The sequence below is a fragment of the Eumetopias jubatus genome, unplaced genomic scaffold (assembly GCF_037043125.1).
Source record: "Eumetopias jubatus isolate StellerSeaLion01/CBP00866 unplaced genomic scaffold, mEumJub1_p1.0 scaffold_6, whole genome shotgun sequence".
Taxonomy (NCBI): domain Eukaryota; kingdom Metazoa; phylum Chordata; class Mammalia; order Carnivora; family Otariidae; genus Eumetopias; species Eumetopias jubatus.
The window spans coordinates 140,156,658-140,178,196 of NW_028274812.1; the positions used below are offsets into that span (position 1 = coordinate 140,156,658).

The following is a 21,539-nucleotide window of genomic DNA, read 5'->3' on the forward strand; positions in this document are numbered from 1 at the left end:
CCGCCCTCGCCGCCTCCCTCCGCGCACCCGCCCGCGCGCCCAGCCCGGCTCCGCTCAGCTCGCGCTGCGACCCCGCCAGCGTGCTGGTCCCGCCCCCGGGGCGCGCGGCTCTATAAATACAGCTGCGCGGCTGGCGGGGCGAGAGCGTAGAGGAGGTGCGCTTGCGAGTGTGTGTGGCGGTGGGGAAGCCTCCGGGTAGGGGAGCGCGGCGGCGGTAGCGGCGATAGCAGCAGCGGCCGGGCTGTAGTCAGAGCTCCGAAGGGAGTGACGAGGGAACTCGGTGGGCTGCTTTCCTCCGCTGCTCTTGATTTTTCTTGCCTTTTGGTCCCGGCCGAGTGTCGCCCACTGAGCAGAGATCCCCTCGCAAAACCCGGAGCGACCCTGCCGTCAATTCTTGGGCGCGGGATCGCCGGGAGCTTCGCGGTGCCCCGAGCGCGGACCGAGCGCGCCGGGCGCGAAGGCAAGGGGAGCGGAGCCGGCCGCGGGCGGGGGCCCGGAGCTTGCCTGCCTCCCTCGCTCGCCCCAGCGGGTCCGCTCGCGCAGGGCGCAGGGCGCGCGCGATGAAGGCGGTGAGCCCGGTGCGCCCCTCCGGCCGCAAGGCGCCGTCGGGCTGCGGCGGTGGGGAGCTGGCTCTGCGCTGCCTGGCCGAGCACGGCCACAGCCTGGGTGGCTCGGCGGCCGCGGCGGCCGCGGCGGCGGCAGCGCGCTGCAAGGCGGCGGAGGCGGCGGCCGACGAGCCGGCGCTGTGCCTGCAGTGCGATATGAACGACTGCTACAGCCGCCTGCGGAGGCTGGTGCCCACCATCCCGCCCAACAAGAAAGTCAGCAAAGTGGAGATCCTGCAGCACGTTATCGACTACATCCTGGACCTGCAGCTGGCGCTGGAGACGCACCCGGCTCTGCTGAGGCAGCCGCCACCGCCGGCGCCACCGCACCACCCAGCCGGGACCTGTCCGGCAGCGCCGCCGCGGACCCCGCTCACGGCGCTCAACACCGACCCGGTGAGAGAGGCCAGACGCCGGCCCGGGGCGGACGCGGCGGGGGGCCGGGAGGGCGGTGGCGGGGGAGCCGGACGCGGGCGCTCCCCTTCCAGCGGGCAGGGGCGGCGGGGAAATGACAGCACCCCTCCCCTCCTCCTCCCGGCGCCCGGGGCCACCAGCGGCGGGCTCCGCGCGGCGAGCGCAGGTCCGGGTGAACGCGCCGGGCGGGACTGGGGATCTGCGCATCCTGGGCTGTCAAGTCCAGCCTGCGCCTGGGGTGGGGTTGGGGGAGTCCCCCCAGGGCTGCAGGCGGGGGTGGGGGTGCCGGCGCGCCTGCCTGGTTTCCGAGAACGAATCCAGGGCCGTGCCGAGTGCGACGTTTGTGCCTGCTAACCTTTGCCTTGGTGTTCCGTTGCTGTTCCAGGCCGGCGCGGTGAACAAGCAGGGCGACAGCATTCTGTGCCGCTGAGCCGCGCTGTCCAGGTGAGCGCGCGTTTCCCTCCTCCAGTGACGCCTGTCCGCAGGGGCTTCCGGTGCCAGGCACCGCAGCGTTCTGTGCCCCTAAGCATTTCTGAGGGCAAATCCCAATGAGGGGGACAACCCCCGTCCGTGCCACCGTACTGCGCTTTGGTAATGGGGGGTTCACTCTAAATGGAGACGGGTCAGCAGCTCCTGTGCTCGTCGTCTCCGCCACGCCACCCCCGTGCCTCTCCCACGACCAGCGGGCTCTAACTGCCTTCCTCCCCGCAGAGGGAGGGCAACCTCGCGGGCGTGGAAACTGCCCGATGCGCACCCCCACCCCCACCCCCACCCCCACGCCGTCTGACGCCCACAAAGTGGGATGCGGGCAGGGCCTGGGAGTGGATCCCCAATCTGGGCTTCCCGGGGGCCAGCAGCTGCCTGCCGGTCTCCTGGCCGGCCGCGGGCTGCGGGTGTTGTCTGACCTGGTGGTTTGTTTTGGGTTGTTGATCAAGCATGTCTTGAGTTTGGTCGGTGGCGCCAGTTAGTCTGCAGCGGGAAGGTTCACACACCCCCTCTATTCATTCCTCTTCCACAGGTGTGCGGCCGCCTGAGCCCGAGCCAGGAGCACTAGAAAGGGAGGGGGAAAGAGCAGAAGTTAGAGAAAAAGCCACCCGAGGAAAGGAGGGGAAAAAAAAAAATCAGCAAATTCTAGAAACGATTCATTCGTCATTCCGAGAGAGAGAGAGAGAGAGAGAGAGAGGGAAAAGAAAAATACAACTTTCATCCTTTTTTTTTTTGCACGTTCATAAACATTCTGCATATGTATTCTCTTTTGTCTCTTCATTTATAACCGCTGTGAAATGTACATTTCTGTGTTTTTGGAGGTGCAGTTAAACTTTTAAGCTTAAGTGTGACAGGACTGATAAATAGAAGATCAAGAGTAAATCAACTTTAGAAGCCTACTTTGTGACCAAGGAGCTCAATTTTCGTTTTGAAGCTTTACTAATATAAAAGAGCATTGTAGATATTTTTTTTGACATCTATTGTTTAAAATAGATGATTATAACGGGGCAGGGAACTTTCTTTTCCCTGCAAGAATGTTACATATTGTATAGATAACTGAGTGACATTTCATACCATGTATATATAGAGATGTTCTATAAGTGTGAGAAAGTATATGCTTTAATAGACTACTGTAATTATAAGATATTTTTAATTAAATATTTTTTTGTAAATATTATGTGTGTGTTTTTTTAATCTATGGGAATATTTCTTTTGGAAAATTATTTTTCAGCTCCATTGCAGAGCTCTTGATATCTTGAATGTCTTTTCTGTTAGGCCTAGCTTTTAATTTGTTTTTGTTTTATCCAGTGTCGTGTAGACTCGGAAGTAATAGTTGTAGCTAGTAGTCCTGCATGACTGCATGAGATGTTTAATCACAAAATAAACTTGTTCTGAGTCCATTCAAATGTGTTTTCTTTAACCTAGATTGAAATCTTTGTATTTGAAGCATACATGTTAGAAATATACTTTATCAGTTTTTAAGTACAGAGTTTGATAGTGTAATATATAAAGAGTAAGTGTTTGCTTTTTTGTTTTTTAACTGAGGTCAAAATGGATTCTGAATGGTTTTGCATATGGGATGGGGAAATGCTTGGATCCTTAAGGAGTTTATGAAATCTGCTGTTTTATGAAAGTTAAAAATAATGCGTATCATTCTTCATTTTACACTAAAGCTTAATGTCGCTACGTTTCATGTCTGTACAGATTATTTAAATCATAGAAATGAAAAATGTTCTCTGCTTGCTACCAAAGGACAAACTCTTGGAAATGAACACTTTCTGCTTTCTTTCCTCCAAAGAATATTAATAGGCAACAGTGGGAGAAAAAAACAAGGCATAATGGCAAATCCTTCAAGCAGGGATAAAAGTCGATCTTCAAACATTAACTTAAGTAGACCAAAAATTCTGATGACCGCATCTAGATTATTTTTTTATAAAAATGATTTTCACTATAGCTATGTTAGTTACTGCTAAACTACTGTCCAATCTCTTGTGATGTGTAACTTTTACATGTGAATATTAAAGTAGATTTATCTGTCTTGTACTGTGATTTCTGGTCTCGTTTCTTCAAAACCCTTTACTTATTTTTTAAGATTTTCTTTTCTCTTTAACGAAGTCAATATTTTCTAGGTTGGATAGGACCATCAGGGCCTTGAACATTATGCACTTAATGTGATCAGTACTTTGCACACCAGTTAGATGGAATTTTTAGAGTGAGAGAGAATTAAGTAGGATTTAATTGGGTGCTTTGTAAATAGTTAGTCAACTGTGTGTGTAACGTGGTCTGTTTGATTTTTAAAAGGAAAGGATTTGTTTCCGATTATACAAGAATAAAAGTATTATAGACCCAAGGGACTTTTTATGAGGTCAGAGTCAAATATTTATATGAATATGAAATCTCGTGGTCCCTAGTAAGTCCACTTAAGTGGCAACTATGAACATAACAAAGTTAATACTAGTAGGTTCCAGTAAATCAAAAGGCTTAAGAATCTGTCCTATCCCCAGCATGTTATCCTCCCAGCTTTGACATTTCACTGGTCTTTGGTATTTTTAGAATTTGATATATTTGGTGTTGAGCCTTATAAAGTCAAAGGACTGCTTGTTTAGATGAGGCTTATTTTTATTTTTGATATTATTCATTCTCATCATACATCAAGAGGAAAACAGAAAAACACTGCCGGAATTCCAAATCTGAAGATTTCGAACGATAGCGTTCTTTGTTATTAAATAAAGGGGACAATTCCTTCCTTTTCCTTGCTAGTTTAATTTCAGTAGGAAGCAAGTCACATATGTACTGTTGGTTGGACTTAGGCATCCACCAGGCCTGACTGTCAAATCTTACCTAAGCTGTTAGGTACAGTTTAAATATATAGTGGGAGGTGACGGACCTTAAAACAAATGGTTAAATATTTTTGTTTCTGCAGATTGATGTTGCTCCTTAGTTAATTTTAGATTTGGGGCATGAAAAACCACTGAAAGGGAAGAAAAGTGTTAAGGATATTGCCTTTCAGAGACTTGGCATTTTCCCCTTGGACACTTGCATAGTTTGGGTATCTCTAAAGACACTGCCATTTTTTTTTAATTATATAAAGTTGTATAAGATACTACATTCTATTGTATTGTCTGTGACCTAACCAAGCAACCAGACAACAAAAAACATTTCGAGTCATTTATTATGTCCTAATTATTCAGACCTTTGGTTTAACAGGTGAGATGTCCTGCCTTCTCTCTTAGTTTACCTACTTTTCATTGTATAGGGACAAGCAGAGAGTATGAAGCATTTAAAAACTTCAAAGGAAAAAAAAAGGTATCCCACAGTGGGATGTCATTTCTAATTCGGTTATAAAATCCTGTACATCTCAGACGTTTCATGTTAAAGGAGTGAAAAAAAACCTTTTAGTTTCAAAGAACTATTATACTATGATACTGTATAAATCTTATGTTGATTGTCAAGTTCTAACTGAAGTTTTAGAACTTTAAAAAATTTTGACCCCCATAATCTATCGTATTAAATGCCTCCTTTAAAAATAAATCTTCACTGAGCAAAGAGGTCTGAAGTTTGTGGTTTTTAATTGACTTCTACTGAGTTATGCAATTTTTCATTATCAAGAATGGGTCTCTTGATGGATCACCTCAATTATTTACAGTGTTTCTTACCCTGTGATGAAAAATGTGGCTTAAAAATGGTGATATGAATGGAAAGAAAAATCTAGTTTGAATGCCAGGCAAAGCTTGTCTACTCTTTGCCGTCTGCCAGGATAGGAAGCAATAATCCTAAACAAGGTAGCAGGAGGATGTCCAGGGAAACTAGACCCCCTCCCACAAGCACACGTACACAGAAGGTAAATAACGTAGAGAGAAAGAAATTATTCATAGTAGTACAGAGCCAAATAAAACTGATTCTGCCTTTCTAGCTGGTGCACTTTAATTACATATATGTTAATCAGCCCAGATAGCCCTTGGGTCTCAACAGGGCCAAACACCAAACCCTCCAGGCTTATAAGGAAGGAAAACCTTCCCTTTCCTGCTTTGCAAGTCCAGGAAATTAATCTACACACCTCTGAGTTCATCTTAACAGGGCTGCCCTCAGTAGGCATTCACCAGACCCAGATGATTTCTTTCAATTATGACCCATGATGTTTTGATAAAATATTAATTATATTAATTAGAAGAACCATTGCCCAAAATGTGTTAGGATTGTAATGTTACCTAGTTCTACCTTGAGCATTGACCCAGTCGATACTTTAAAAGAGAACTAATTTGTTCAAGGGAGACAAACTGCAGTCATATCTACTTCATTGATAATGCTCTCAAATTTTCAATGAATTTTTAAAAGTGTGTGTCGTGTTTAAGTGCCTTCGTATCCTGGCTTGCTCTAGGTGCTAAAACTCAGGCCTGAGCCACACTGCAAAAGGTTTTCTACACTCACCTAAGCAAAGCAATTCTCTAGTAGGCTACTGAAGGCAGTTCCATCATTCATAAGTCTCCACAGTAAATTCACACACAGGATATGAAAAAAAGGGCTGTAAAAATTTGAAGTTAATTTGAAAAGCCCCTCTGAGTCCATAAAAGTAAACACACCAGTTTCTGTGGAAAGAAGAACAAAACGTGTTACCCGTATTCAAGTAGCTAAAGTGTAACTAAAGAAAAATTGAGCTTAAAATGTTAAAGAGATGCAAGACCAATTTTCTATGCCAATCCACTTGATTCTGAATTTTTTCCTAATAAGAAATCTCATACTTTACTTTAGAAAGGAATTTTCTAAGAGATTAATTCCATAAGCAATGGCAAAATAGATAAATTCCTGGTGAAACTAAACACCTTTATTTGCTTTAAATTAAGGTTTCTCAATTTTTTATGATATAAAGTGTATATTAGCACTTTAAGTATGTGTATTAAGTTCACATTGTGAAACTTTCCCTTATTGCAAAGTTTAATTTTCAATGGAAATATTGGAGCCCACATACAGTTCTCCTGAAAATTCATATTTTAGAACGTTTCTTAAATTTTATTTAAATATTTGCTTAAATTTTTAAAATATTTTCTTAAATATTTTAAGCATTTTCTTAAATATTTACTATTTCTTCCATAAACTGTGGCAGTCAATTGAGAGACTGTAGTTGGGTTTATATCTGTGTGTGTGTTTACCTAAAAATAGTTAGTGAACATACAGAAAAATGTATTTCAAAAAGGAGTTGCACTTTAAAAAAATAAGTAAACCTTGTTAACTTTCATCCATTTTCTCTCCACTTTAATTCCTAAGATTGAAGAGTTCCATAAAAATACACTCCCCATTTTTTTGGACAGCTATAAGTCAATCCTATTATGTTTAAGCATAAAGCAGGACAGTAAATAACAAGTAAATCAAATGTCATGTTTATAATATCCTAGAATTTGGTTGAAATTCATAAGTAATCTGAAGAAAAAAAGAAAGAAAACAAAAAAAGAGGGACATACCTCTATGTCCAAATCACAGAAAGCCCAGGAAACAGACCTAAACTTGTAGACATGAATTTGACACCTTATTTCAGCAAGAATTCTTAGAAACACTTTTCATAGATGTCGAACCCGAGTTAAAACTAGGTAGACTCCTTGAAGTAGAAGGCTCTGTGGAATTCTTATTTGCTTGTCTTTCAGGGCCTAACCAGGGCCTGGCAAAGTATTTGTAGACCTGAATAAAGATTGTCCCCCAAAGGGAGTCTCTTGGGAGTGCCCTCCGTTATTCCTTCTTGGCCTTTTGTCTACACCGAGTCTCAGCTGAGCTTCCGACCATTACATCTAACTCCCTTCTGGTCCTCTCTACATCTGAAGCACAGTAGACTTGAAACAAGCTTTTATGGTGTCCCCCCAAAACCTGCCACTCTTTCCACATTCCTTATTGTCTCAGTCAGCCATAAACCTAGTGGCTTAACAAATATTTATTTCTCACAGTTCTGGAGGCTATGAAGTTCAAGACCAAAGTGCCAGCCTATTAAGTTCCCAGAAGTCACTGCCAATGCTGGATGAGCAACAGCAAGCCCCATGCTTCCTTCAGATCCCTGCAGTCACACCTGGCACGTGGCCTCCTCCTTGGAGCTGCACCATAAGATGCAAAAAGAACCTGGGGCTAAGCAAGGTCCTCTTTCTGCCCCAGGCTCTGGGTGTAAGGATCTTCCAATGTCATGCCCAGCTGTCCTTTCTTTCCTCCACTTCTGGCTGTCCTCAAGCACACCTTCTATGCCTCCGCCATAACTAAGATTTTCTCCTGTACGTGCTACACAGCAAAGCATGCTTATCTCCCTAGTCTTGACAGTGTAAGATTGATTTCCTGAGAGTTAAGAAGAGAGCAGACTTAGGAAGGATATACATGGAACATGGAATGGGGGCTTGGGGAAGGGGTACCTGCCCAGCCAGCCAAACCGGCTAACTTGACCATCTGGATAAGGGTTAATCTGTCCACTTCCAAAATGATGTGCTCTTTCATGCTTCCCTTCCTTTGCAAATGGTGTTACCCCTGTCTGGATCCCTTGAGCCCCCACTCTCAGTCTGGGTTGCTGTTAAACTCCTCACCATCCTTCGACTGTCACCATTTCTGCAAAAATTATATGATGCTTCTCTTCCTCACCCCAAAACAACCACCCCCCCACACACACTATAGTGTAATTATTTTCACATGTCTGTGTTCCCTGTAGATCCCTGACCCTCCAGGAATTCCAGACCACAAAGTACCAGAAGAACATTCCTGTAATTCTCTGCGCCAGCAAATCTAGCAAATTCTTTGCAACTCAAAATTGCGGTTGAGGGGTTTTCATTATCTTTTAAAAGGCTTTGGCTGCCTTAAACATGAAAAATAGATAAGCTGTGTGTTCTTGAGCATGAGGGAGTGTGGTCAGCCTTGGGCCAAGACAGTTGGAAGGAGAGACTGAGAAGGAGAGGAGAGAGGCAGAGCGATCCTGTATCCTGAAGAAAGAAATATGACTGACCCACGTTGGGGTGAGTCAACAAAGACCCCTCAGCGCCAGAGATGAAAACATGGGGCAAGGAGGGATGACTCCATGGGTATAGGCTGGGATGGGTCTGCAGTGGAAGCAGCGGGCAGGGGGCAGTCAGGAAGATTGTATGATCAGGTCTCTGCAGATGTGCCTTAGGTCTCTGTTCTCTTAGCCCAGGGAAGAGGCATGGGATAGATCAGCCACAGTAAATGCAATGAATCCTCATGAGTCCGTTCTGAAAGGGCGGAGCCTTGCCGCACGAATGGGAAAATCTTCTAGGGATGAAAGTTTCATTTCCACTCCTATGTTCTGGGGCCCTGGAAGTAGAATCGGATGATTAGTCACCTGGAATACGTCTGGTTAACATGTATCTCATTTTCCAGGGAAGAAGACAGAAGCCTGAAAGGTGGAGTGGTGGAGTCAGACCTAGAACCCGATTTCTCTCTCTCTAATCCACAACCACAAGCTCAGTATGGATGGATTCTATTCCAGTTTTCTCTTACTTAGGTGGTTCATCTTAGTCTATATTCTAATCTACAACTTGCCTCATGTTCTGTCCTAAGAAGCTGGGGTTCAAATCTTAAGCAAGTAACCATTAAATATAGCACCAATCTGGCTGCCTTTAAAAAAAAAAAAAAACAGAGGTAACGTACTTTTTATTTTTTTAGACTTTATTTATTTACTTGAGAGAGAGAGAGAGTGTGCGCACGTGCACACAGGCATGGGGGGGAGGGCAAAGGGAGAAGCAGATTCCCTGCTAAGCTGGGAGCCCGACGCAGCACTCCATCCCAGGACCTAGAGATCCTGACCTGAGCCGAAGGCAGACTCTTCACTGATTGCGCCCCCCAGGCGCCCTGGTAATGTACTTTTATAACAAGTATCAAGTATTTCCAAGCGTGTTGACAAAGGAGCTCAGGCCATTCCATGGAGAAGGGATAGTCTTTTCTACAGAAGATGCTGGAATGATTAGATGTCCACATGCAAAATCTGAACTTTGACCAAGACCTTGAACTTTTCAAAAAGATTGACTCAGAATGGATCTTAGACCCAAATGTAAATTCCAAAAGTGTAAAACTTCTAAAGGAAAACATAGGAGAAAATCTATGTGACTTTGGGTCTGGTGATGAATGTTTAGATCCGGCACCAAAAGCATGAAAGAATTTCAACCCTGTGTTATTCTCCTGCATCTGTGTGAGCAGAGCCCCCCGCGGTCTAAGGAGGCAGTGCCAAGTGGGGACGGGCTCCGAGCTCCACAGTCTGCTGTCTCCACCCAGGCAAGTCACTTCTCCAAGTTCCCATGGCCTCATCCCTAAAATGGCTGTGTATTAATAATTACCGAACACACAAAGGGCTCCTGAAAGACAATGAAAGTAACATAGATGAAAATATTTTATGTAACACTGATTATAATTTAGAGATATATAACCATTATCTCAAGAGATTTTTTTAAAATTTTCTATTCCTGACTTCCACCCATCTCTCTCCTCTTACCACTGAGATTCTGATTGATCAGGTGGAGGGTAGGATGCAAGCATCGGCATTTTAGCTTTTTCATGGCAAATCTGAGGCGAGTCTCCCAGGAACCGCACTTTGAGAAACAGTGTTGTAAGATAATCCAATGTTACAGAGGCTTGGACTGCTGTTGTTAGGCCACACGTGGTGTACTTCTCCTGCTTTTTGACATCGCTTTCCAATGTTGCAGGAGCTCTGATCAAGTGAAGAGGAGAGGTCAATATAATATCAACAGAAGGTTATGGCAAAAATATCCAGTGGGAGAAAGGAAGTCGGTACTGGTAGGGGATGCCTAGGAGGGAGCTGCTTGAAACACGAGACTGTGGCGTGGTCCCTGAGACTTGTCTGCCATCAAGATGCTGAGTCCTCCAACCTCTCAGTCCAGTCTTTCTTTGAGTCAAATTATTCATCATAACCTTGGCTTTACCTATCACGCGAAACCTTAAATTTTCTAAAGAAAGGCGTAAAAGAAGGGGGATGTTTTCTACCCTCTTTTATGTCCTTCTAAATCATTATGTCCTCTCATTACATCTATGTGATGGCCTCGAAAATGTCTGGAGAAGGTCTGCCTGCGCAGGCAGCAATGAGCAATATTGTTTTATTTTATTTTACTTATTTTTTAAAGATTTTATTTATTTATTTGATAGAGAGCACAAGCAGGGGGAGTGGCGGGCAGATGAGAGGGAGAAGCAGACTCCCCGCTGAGCAGGGAGCCCGATGTGGGACTCGATCCCAGGACCCTGGGATCATGACCTGAGCCGAAGGCAGATGCTTAACTGACTAAGCCACCCTGAGCAATATTATTTTAATGGTTGTTTTAATGGAGGGGCGCCTGGGTGGCTTAGTCATTAAGGGTCTGCCTTCGGCTCAGGTCATGGTCCCAGGGTCCTGGGATCGAGCCCCACATCGGGCTCCCTGCTCGGCGGGAAGCCTTCTTCTCCCTCTCCCACTCCCCCTGCTTATGTTCCCTCTCTCACTGTGTCTCTCTCTGTCAAATAAATAAATAAAATCTTAAAAAAGAGAGAGGGAGAGAGAGAGAGAGAGTCTTCCGGATAAACAAATTCAGAAAAAAATAATTCATTTCCCCCAGTGTATCATATGATCCTAAAGGATGACCTATAACATTGTGTAGAAAAATAGTCTGGTCTTGCACCAACTATTGTGCCTGCTTTTGAACTGTCCTCCTTAGTGCTTATCAAATGTTAAAATACCATGAGTGTGTAAAATTGGGATAGAGTACAACTGTGCCTTAATTTCATATAATAGTTTTCTCCTTGGTAAAACTGGATATGGTTTTTATGAATTTAAAAGGAATGGAAAGAATAGCTTCAGTTCTTCAGAAACTGAATAAGAACTCTGGAAAAGGAAACATCAGTAAATCTGTGGAATTCGATTCTGAGCTCTGCCTCTTACTGTGTGCCCTTGGGGAAGGTACTTTGCCTCTCTGAGCCTTATTTAAACTTTCTTTTGTAACAGGTCACAATACTTAGCAATAGGAGTCTTTATGCGAATCATGCATGCAAAGCTCTTAATGCAGTGGGAGGTCTGGGAGCCATTCATTATTATTTAGTTCCTTTACTCATTCCTGCCCCTACTCATCTTGTAAGACCTAAATATATGGGTTCCCTCTAACGGTATGAGAATGGGGTCCACAAGGATGGAGGAGCAAGGGGTGTACGTGCACCTGGGTCCTCAGTGTGGAGGACAAAGAATTCCGTAAATGCACCAACATGTCTGGGAGACCCCGATTTTCAACACTCTGTGTCATTTGTTTCTCTCTAGAATAAACCAGAGGTACTCTGCCTGCAGAAGACATAAATGACATAAATGTTAATAGAAGTAGAAGGGTTTGAGGGAAGATGGGAGTCTGAGGAGCAAGAAGGAACTGCAGGGGCCAGAAGGCAGAAGAAAATAGATGATTATGGGAAATTAAAACAGGGGGCCTTGATAGCTGTTGATTTTGCTGTTAACATGGTCAGGTGCAATGCTTGTTTGCTTTTTGGTCTGTGTTCTGATGCATAGCTAAGTGCTGCAGGATGGAACAGATGCTGAGGATGGGGTTAGGGGAGGAACCCTACCTACTCCCATACTCAGGGCTAAGTAATCCGGGATCCTCATAATACTCTCCCAGGAGAGAAACAATTTTGAACCAAAGACATCACACACGGCACAGTACACAGCATACCAAGTTGTATGTGCAAGACAGACTAAGGTTGAAAAGAGCATAAAATCTGTGCATTTCTGCATGGGTTAGCAAAGTATGCCCTTTATAATGTATGTTTAACATAATTTCTGGTAGCTATGCTCCGCCGCCAATAAAGCCAAGATGAATTCTACCAGGTAGAGAGACCAATGTTTGGGAGTTTGTTGTTGTCAACTGCAACACTTCAGTGAATCATAAAATAAGAATTTTGAAGTGAAATCAAATACCCTCATTTTACTGCTAAGGAAACCGAGGCTCAGAAATGTAAAAATGTGCCTTTTGTAAGAAGACCTGAGGTGAGGACAGAGCTGCCAGCAAAACTCAGGTCTTCCAAATTGTCTCCGTAACTTTATTAAGTTCAATTGAGAATACAGTTATTTATATTATCAGGCTCCCATTTATCCTGACGCATGTATTTTGTATTTTTTTCTTTCTTGCAGATCAGTTTCCTCTTTTAAAAATCTGTAAACACAGCCTTTTGTTTTTTTGCATTTGTAATTTGAGGACTGAGGTCATTCCCAAGAGGGCTATATTCCTAAGAGAACAAAACTTTTTTTTTTTTTTAACCTCTAGAGATGACGCTCTAGAAAAGAGAAATGCGTCTTTTCATCTAGAGTTATTTTCAGGTGAAGGGTCTCATGATCATTCTAGACTATTCTACAAGCAGGCTCCAAGGATACCTACAAAAGCCCCATAAGTCCTTAGTGCTCCTGCAGGACACTGGGGACCTTCTCAATTTGTTCGTCGATTTGCAGTATTTCTAAATTCATGACATGGGAAACACCAGTAAAAAATCACCTCCTGCCTCATTTATTTTAGGGAATACAAAGAAATACACAATCACTGCAGACCTGTGCATCTTGCCACGTCTGGTTTTTATTATTATACATATAAAGAGAATCCTCTGTTCACCAGCATCTATAAAGGGGCTGATTTTCTCAGCTCCATAGTAATTGTTTAATATTAAATCAGCCCAAAGTTTTAGGGCATGTTTCTCAGAAACCCTTTGTTTGGCATCAGATGTGCATCCAGCTGTTAATTTTTAGGTGAAAAAAAGATAATGTGCATTTTCTCAAGTCTTAATGGAAACTCTTCACAGTTTGAGCAGTCTAACTTGTTGATGGAGTAAAAAAAAAAATCTTCAATTCTTTCTAGAAATCACAAACATGCTAAAAATAAACAGAGTTCAACTTTTCAGAGGCAACATCTTCCAGATTCCTGATACAGCTTGGTACCCTCTTGGTAGATTGAAATGGTTTTTAAACGCTTTAAAAAAAAAAAAAAACAAGGGTGGAAATAATTACTTAAAACCAGGTCAAATAAAAGAAGACTCTCGTAGATCTCAGAAGCCTTGCAATCTCATTTCAGGGTTTATTTTAAAAATAAGATTTCCTTTTTGTTCACTGTTACTCCCTGCCAAAAGACACAGGAGAACTTCTCTGTGAAGCTGTGTTTGGGGTCGACACCGGATCACCCCTCTTTTTTTAGGAAATAGGATCATAAAGCAGTCCACTGCGTGATCCCAGGGATGAAATCCTACTACTTTCATTCTGCAGGATTGGGTTGAAGACTATGATTTCAACTGAGAACTTCAGCCCTCTTCCCCTTCAGCAATTTTCTCCTCTTTTCCATTCCATGTGCCCCAAGCCTCTCCGAAATCCCGATCTCCAGACTGGGGTCCAGAGTGGGCCTGTCCTCCCTATGACGAACTTTCTGTCTTCCGGAAGCCCTAGCACCGTCAAAGAAAATCGCCTTCTCCCACCTCCTGCAAGTCTCACACTCTGCGGAATTTACCAGGTCGGAAGTGACTGCACATACTTGTGTGGGGAGGGTCCTGCTCATTTCAGAGAATCAGGAAAAGCACTGACAGCAAAGCACCAAGCACACAGGTGGTCTCTCCACCTCACAGGGCGTGGCCCTTTCTCTCTTGCTGGGGCCCTGACCTCCGGACATTGCCATTACAGATTTTTACATTACATGGATTTTAAATCCGTGGCAGAGGCTGCTGAGGTGGGCACTAGGCCTACGCTTGCCCTCACCAGCACCAAAGCTCATCAGATTCCATTAATCAAATATCTGCTTTTACATTAAGCACACGGTGCTGGAAACATTTCTGGCATGGCTAACCCTTGCATGACACGAATTTTGATAGAGCAGCAAATTTTCCTGCTGACGTTCCTCAGGTTGCACGCCTTCCTGGTGCGACAAGCTGTTTCAGTTATCTGCTGCCCTCTTTTGAATTTTAGGGCACACTGCACTTGTAAACAGGGTCCACTGCCTGAAGGAGCCTCTTCTCCCTGCCCTGGGGCAGGTGGAATCTTCTGGCCCAGTGTTCTGATGTCCAGCAAAGGCTAGTCTGGAGCTGTTAGAATAGTACTTCAACCTCCCCACCCCTAATGAATACAGTCTCTCTGCTGGTGTTCTTCTAGGGGCCAAAGCAAAACCCATTTCCCACATCAACAAAGCCGAATGTGAGTTACAAGACAGGCTGTTGTGTTTTGGGTTTTTTCATTTTCCTGTCTTAACCAAATTTATCACCCACACCAGTGCCCCCTCCGGGCTGGTCTTTTTAGTCCCTGAAATGGCATGCGTACCGTTCTGGTGATCAAGAATCTGGAAGACGACTTATTCCGTGGGCCTGCCCAGCTACACGCATCTGTCCTTTGATGATGACAGTGAGTGCTGGAGGTCCTCCCAGAGGTGGCAGGGTCACAGAGAAATCCAAAGGCTTTGCAGGAAGTTGAGACGCAGAGACGTCATCCCTCTGCAGCTCCTCGTGGGGAAAAGAGTGGGTAGGACTCACTGTCTTTTTCCGGGCAGAAGAAATTCTGTAAGTATCTGATGGCCCAGTCTGGCCACTCGAAGATGAAAATGCACCAAAACTACAGAAGCCTCCCCCCCGACCCCCAACCATTGGGCAAATGTCCCCCTGGTGGAGGGCCGGCTTCCTGGGTGTGCAACCTGCGCAGTTGTACTCAGGAAAATGCTCTGCTATCACAGTCTTGAAATTCTTCACAGTTGTTGAATCAAGGGGACCACGTTGTGTTTTTGCACTGTGCCCCACAAATTACCTGAATGCTGGTCCTGCACAGCATTCAGGGGCAGCCCAGTTTGGAGGCATCCTATTGCCTCCCGAAATGGTGGGTTTATAAATGTTTATGTTTGGAGGGGGGCAGAGGGGTGTGTGTGTGTGTGTGTGTGTGTGTGTGTGTGTGTGTGTGTGTGTGTGTAATGACGTGTGGTTTGCCTTATACCTGTTCCTAATTCTCTTAGCTAGAATGGCTGCTTGTAAGGATAGTGCTGCATGGCTGACAGGCACTTACATTCCCAGGGACGGCAGGCTTGGTCAATTATGGAAAGAGAAAGTTTCCATGGAGAACTGTGCAGAGTGCCTGGAAGAAATCATCGTGGCAGGTAGGAAGCTACGGAGAAATTCTGCACGGGGGAGATAGTTCGGTAAAAAGAGAGGCTCACGAGCAAATCCCAAGGGTGATCCTGTTGTGTCTAGAAGGAAGAGACAAGAAAAACCGTTTCTTCCAGATTTCTTTTTGTCCAGCTGAAGCCACGAGACCCCTGGCACATCCTCAGCCGACATGTTGTATGTGTCCTCCTGTTTACTCTGAATTCTTCCTGAGCCGCTGTAGAGAAGCACTACATCAACACAAGTTATTTGATTACGATGGACATCTATCTCCTGTTCACATTAGGTTGACATGGCCCCGTGTTTGTGTAGGAGCATATGTGGATACACATTATCCCCATCACTGCAGAAGAGCATTTACCCAGTGACCACTACCATATTAGATGCTACACACAGAACTGGGAGGGCACACGTAACAATTTAATAAGAGAGGGGGGGAAAAGAGAGATACTCTTTCTATTTAATTCAACTTGCAGAAAAACAAAACAAAACGCAAAACTACTTGATATTTCCTCTCCATGCCTGCTGCATGGTGGCAAGAAAGACCTCTAAAGCACATAAAGCTCTTATCTTTGTTCATTCCCCGAAGAATAATAGATCACTCAGAGCTCTGATGCTGTTTTAATAATGCACAATTTACAATTCATTGGTTACCAAGCACTCACAGTATAATTAATTTTACAGACCTGTTCAGCAAATCCGCATGGTTTTGTACAATATGGGGAGAAGGGGGAGGGAGGGGAGGGCAAAGGGAGAAAGGCATCTTCTCTGCTTTTTTATATGAAAATAGCCAAGCCCTGCACCAGCTGGACAGATTGGCAGGCAATGGTTATGACTGTAGGAGGGACAGAGTTTGACATATAGTCTCCCCACAAAAAAGTTTTGGACCAGCGAAAACTACGATCCTTATGGGTACCCTGTTCAGTCCCCTGGGAACATCTCACTAAGCATGGTGACTAAGCCACAGAGCTCTGTCAAGAATCACTCTTTTAGAAAAAATAAAAGCTCTCTCCCTCCCTTCTGTACTCTTGCAAACAAAATTTAAGCTGCATGTGATCACTCCCTCCCTCTCGAAAGCATGTAGCAAGAGCAGGGGTACCAACTGGGGCAGGGGTGGGGGGAGCAGAGACAGAGATTCCCTGCCTGCTTTCACGACCCTCCAGAGGACCATCATTGACTTAAAGGGGTCTCTGGAAATTCACAGAGAATTCTCAAAACCAAATAAAATTCATTTGCAATGTGTCTAAGTATATATATATATTTTTTAATCAATGCCTGCTTTGTTTTTTAAATCTCTGTTCTAACCTTTCAGATTTCCCAAATATATACATAATGCCTTAGCTTAGAATCAGATTGTCCAAAAAAGGAGACTGCCTGATGGTTTATTGCCATCCTTAAAAACGGAACATAAAAAAGAAGGTGCAAATGAGCTCCGCATACCTCCGTTTATTCCTAAAGTCTGTTTTTCTCTTTGTGGTGGTTTCTAAGATCCTCAGAATGGGGCTCACACACATGTAAGCTGGAGATTCTACACAGCCACCAAGTAAGTGCCGTTTGGGTTCTCCTGTCCCATGCAGTGCAGAAGTCAAGAGCTTGGGCTTCCCAGGCACACAGACCTGGGTTCCGATCCTGGCTTTGTCACTTGTTCACTGTTCAGTTTGGAAATGTCGGTGAACCTCTTGAGGCCTTAGTTTCCCCATCAATAAAAATAAAATTGAAAATATTTACCTCAAAGGCTTGTGGAAGGACTAAAGGAAATAATTTGTATAAAGCAGTCAGCAGGATGCCTTGTTTTGGGGGTTATATATAGTGAATGGTCATTATTATTTCGTTGATATTAATCAGTCATGGTTAGTCATTTTATGTTTAGCTTTTTGCTCTTTTTAGCAGCCCAGATAGTAACCAGAGGATACACGGATCAGCATCACTTCATTCTGAGCTACAATGTTGACACAATGGCCATGCTTTATGGTCTACCATTAGGTGAAACGGGGGAAGGGAGGGTCTATGATCATTTCAAGGGTAGAATTGCCTAAAATAATCCCACTTTGAGTAGCCTGAACTCCCTCTCGTGGGAATTCCAAATGGGTTGGTCAACAAATGTGGGAGATTGTTTCCAGAAAATCAAAGATAAAATGGACTCCTCTGCAAAAGCACATTAAGTGCCTTCCAGACATACACAGAGTAAGTTTGGCAATGGAAGAAGGCACTCAGCATAATGAGGGTGTCAGGTCAAGAACATCAGGCATACCATAAAGGGACACCTTCGCCTCTAATAGGCATCCAAGTTAGGGGGGTGGGTGGGTGCCTTTATGAAAAGAACGGTGAGAGTAGAGGGGGGCATGCAACACAATCGCTCCTGTGTGTTAAGGGTTTAATATTCACTGGATACTCTTCTAAATGCTTCACATGCGTGAATTCATTTAATTCTTCATAGTTATGGTTATGATCACCATTTTACAGATAAGGAATGTGAGGCACAGAAAGGGTAAGCCCAAGGTGACATGAACTTCTTTTCTCCTGGAAAGCCAAGCATTAGCTCTACAACGACTTGAGTTACTGCTCAAGAGCGTCTGGATAGGTGTTCTACTTGGGACTGGGGCTGAAATTAACAATGGCTTAAAATATTATTGCGAGATTATAAATTATAGCAACCAAGCCTGGGACAGCTGGTAGAATATTCACAAGCCAGCAGGCTGGTGTGGGGCGGGGGGAGACTCCAAAGAACCAGAGAACAAACAGCACCAAGAAGATGCCCAGAGCACTGCTATGGCACTCCAGACCTGTCACTATGGCGACCCACTAAGGGTGTTGAGAAGAGGGGGGATTTTTCTCAAGTGTCCATTTACTAGGAGCCTGTCCCACTGGGAACCACAGACCGCTTTGTGCCCTTCTGTTTTCGTTGGATGCTTGTGGTTAGGGCAACAGAGATCCATTCAGAGTACAAGAAAAGGGGACAGAGTGTTGTTGTAAGGATCCTCACAGGCTGGAACTGGACCACAAACTGCAAAACTCTAGAAATTAGAGCTCCAGGGATCAGCTATGCTCCCTCTCAAAGTCAGCATGATCTCTTTTCTTTCCATGTCTCCTCGTTTCTTGGCACATCTCTGTGATTTTATTTTCGATCATCAGCTGCCTTTGTGTCATCAAGGTTTCCAACCCCCCCTAAACACAACCCACCAAGGCCTCTCTTGCCCCTGCTTTACCCTGAGCACCCCCTTCCCACCATCTGAATATATTTGTTATAAGAGAGAAATCTGATGGACTCTGTTTCTCTTTTTCTGAACAGAGTTATAGGTAGGGGCCAGCCCAAGGGCTTTCTGTCTTATAGTAGGATACCCACTCCTGTCCCAATCAGCCTGTGAGATGGGCAGTGGGGGGGTCACCTGGTGCAAAACATGGGCGTGGGGGCTGCTCCTTCTGCAGTGGTCCTGGGCAAGGCGGCCTCAGTCCCAAGAGACTCTGCCCAAGGCTGGTGCATCACACCAGCCTGGTGCACCTGCAGATCCAAGTCTGCATCAGGCCACAGTACAACGCTCTCAGAGGAGGGTCACAGGGTCCTGCAAGGAGGCTCTGACTCAGCAGAAAGCCGTCCAGCCACTTCCTCTGTAATTTTAGCGTGTGTTTCCAAGTTTTTCTTGTTTTACCTACTCCTCAACTCCTGCTGCCCCTCACCTGGGATCATCCTTAACACATATACACACGCATGCACACAGGGGGGCTCAGCATCTCCTATTTTCTATCAGACCCTGACTCTAGCCCAGCTGCGAATCTGCTCCTACTCTTCTTCCTACGGAGCTTTGGCTCCTGCTCTATGTCCTCCCCAGCGTCTGACCTCTGCCAAAAGTGTTCTTAGCTTAGTTACTCTCTCCTCGGGGCTAGTATTTTAAGGGGTTCCCATTTTCTGCACCACACAATCCATGACAAATAAACAAATAGGTCTTGCTGTAAGGCCACATTGGGTAACAATGTGGGTCAACGAATGAGACGGAGCTGATGTCTATCAACTGTCCATTGTCGGTTTACTCAACAGCATTTGTCAGTTTGATTTCAGCCAACTTTGCTCAGAGGTGCTAGTCCCTCCCAGTTACTGCTTGTCACTCAGACATCTCAAATTCTTAAGTTTTGTTTAGGTTTGTGGCCAAAAAAAAGAAAAATCTCATCTCCCAAGCTAAGCTTAATTTGGTTCATTGGTTGCTTCTTAATAGTTTCATTCCCGTCCCACTCAATTTTTTGTGGAATTTTTCTCTCTCTGACCAATTTTTTTAGCCTCTTTCTCCCCTTGGTTTTCCAGATCTCCTGATAATCATTTCTTTCACGGCAACCCCCTGATCTACCATTCTGGTTCAGCAGGATATAGTTTAATTTATTCCTTTAAAAAAATGCTTTCGGGGGGCCTGGGTGGCTCAGTCGTTAAGCGTCTGCCTTCGGCTCAGGTCATGATCCCGGGGTCCTGGGATCGAGCCTCGCATCGGGCTCCCTGCTCAGCAGGAAGCCTGCTTCTCCCTCTCCCGCTCCCCCTGCTTGTGTTCCCTCTCGCTATGTCTCCCTCTGTCAAATAAATAAAATCTTAAAAAAATAAAAATAAATAAAAATTAAAAAATGCTTTCAATACTGCACAGTCACATCTGATTTCTTCCCCCCAAGGCAAATGTCAGGGGCATCCTAAGTGTCGCTGAAATATAAAATCCTGATTTATATCGAGCAATAGACAAATTCAATGCCACAGGGTGGGGGGGCGGGGAAGATGGACTCTTTTTTCATAGAAACCAAGCATCGCGGATAGCTTTCGATGTGGGCACAGTAACACCCCCGTGTGATTTACAGAGTATTGGGATGACCCGTTGCTCCTCAAGACACACTTTTGCACATCTTCTAACTCAGTGGTTCTCTATCACCCAGGGAGGTTTAAAAATTATGGATGCCAGACTCCCACCCAGGCCAATTAAGTCAGAACCTCTGGGGTTGGGGTCCAGACATGAGTACATTTTTTTAAAATTCTCTAGGTGATTCTAATGTGCAGCCATGGTTGAGAACCCTTCCTTAGCTCAGTGGTTTATAAACTTGGCTGTACTTTGGAATCACTAGGGAGCTTTAAACAATACTCATGCCTGGGTCCCACCCTCAGAGATTTTGATTTAATTAGTCTGGGTTTTGGCCTGGCCATTGTGATTTTAAAAGCTCCCCAGGTGATTATAATATGCAGCCAGGATCAAGAACCAGTACCTTAATGGATGCCTGAAATTTCAACATTAGGCTCCCTGCTTCTCACCTAAATTCCTGATAACAAAAATACACATGCCCTTGCATGAAAGATGAGGCTTTTCTCAATTATGTATACCTAAGTGAAACTGTGCTCCAGAAGGAGGGTGCCAGATTGAATATAGGACACCAGTTAAATCTGAATTTCCAATAAACACCAAATAATTTTTGGTGTAAGTATATTCATGTAATAGTCAGACATGCTTGTTATACTAAAACGTTATTCACTGCTTAAGCAAAATTCAAAATTAACTGGGCAACCTATATTTTTATTTGCTAAGTTTGGTTAAGCCTATCCTGAAGGCTTTCTGAGAGCAGGCTGGGGGGTGGGGGAAGGGGTTGCGCAGAGAAGGCAGAAAAAGCACAGAGACATAGGGACCCTGAGGGGAGTCAGAGGAATACTGTAGAAAGACCACGAAACAAAGAAGGGCTGTGCCAAACAGGAAATTATTTGACTTCTCAAACCCATTCACGTACCATACTGCCACATCCTTGTAAAAAAAAAAAAAAAAATCAAGAGAACCTCCCCTCCCCTAGCAGCTTGGATGGCAGGCACGCCGCACGTCCAGACACACCAGCAATGACCCACCAGCAGCGCCCCACAGGAGCTAACAGCTTCACTCTAGAATTCCGTTCCTGCCAGGGCAAGTGCAAGGACTGCTGTAA

General features: G+C 44.7%; 1 protein-coding gene across 1 annotated transcript; it reads left to right on the top strand.

Moving 5' to 3' along the window:
* The first annotated feature begins 560 nt into the window (after nucleotides 1-560).
* ID4 (inhibitor of DNA binding 4) lies at nucleotides 561-1,449 on the top strand. The gene is made up of 2 exons (XM_028107570.2): nucleotides 561-1,001; nucleotides 1,405-1,449. The coding sequence occupies exons 1-2, from the start codon at nucleotides 561-563 to the stop codon at nucleotides 1,447-1,449; spliced, it is 486 nt and encodes a 161-aa protein (XP_027963371.1).
* Nucleotides 1,450-21,539: the final 20,090 nt, after the last annotated feature.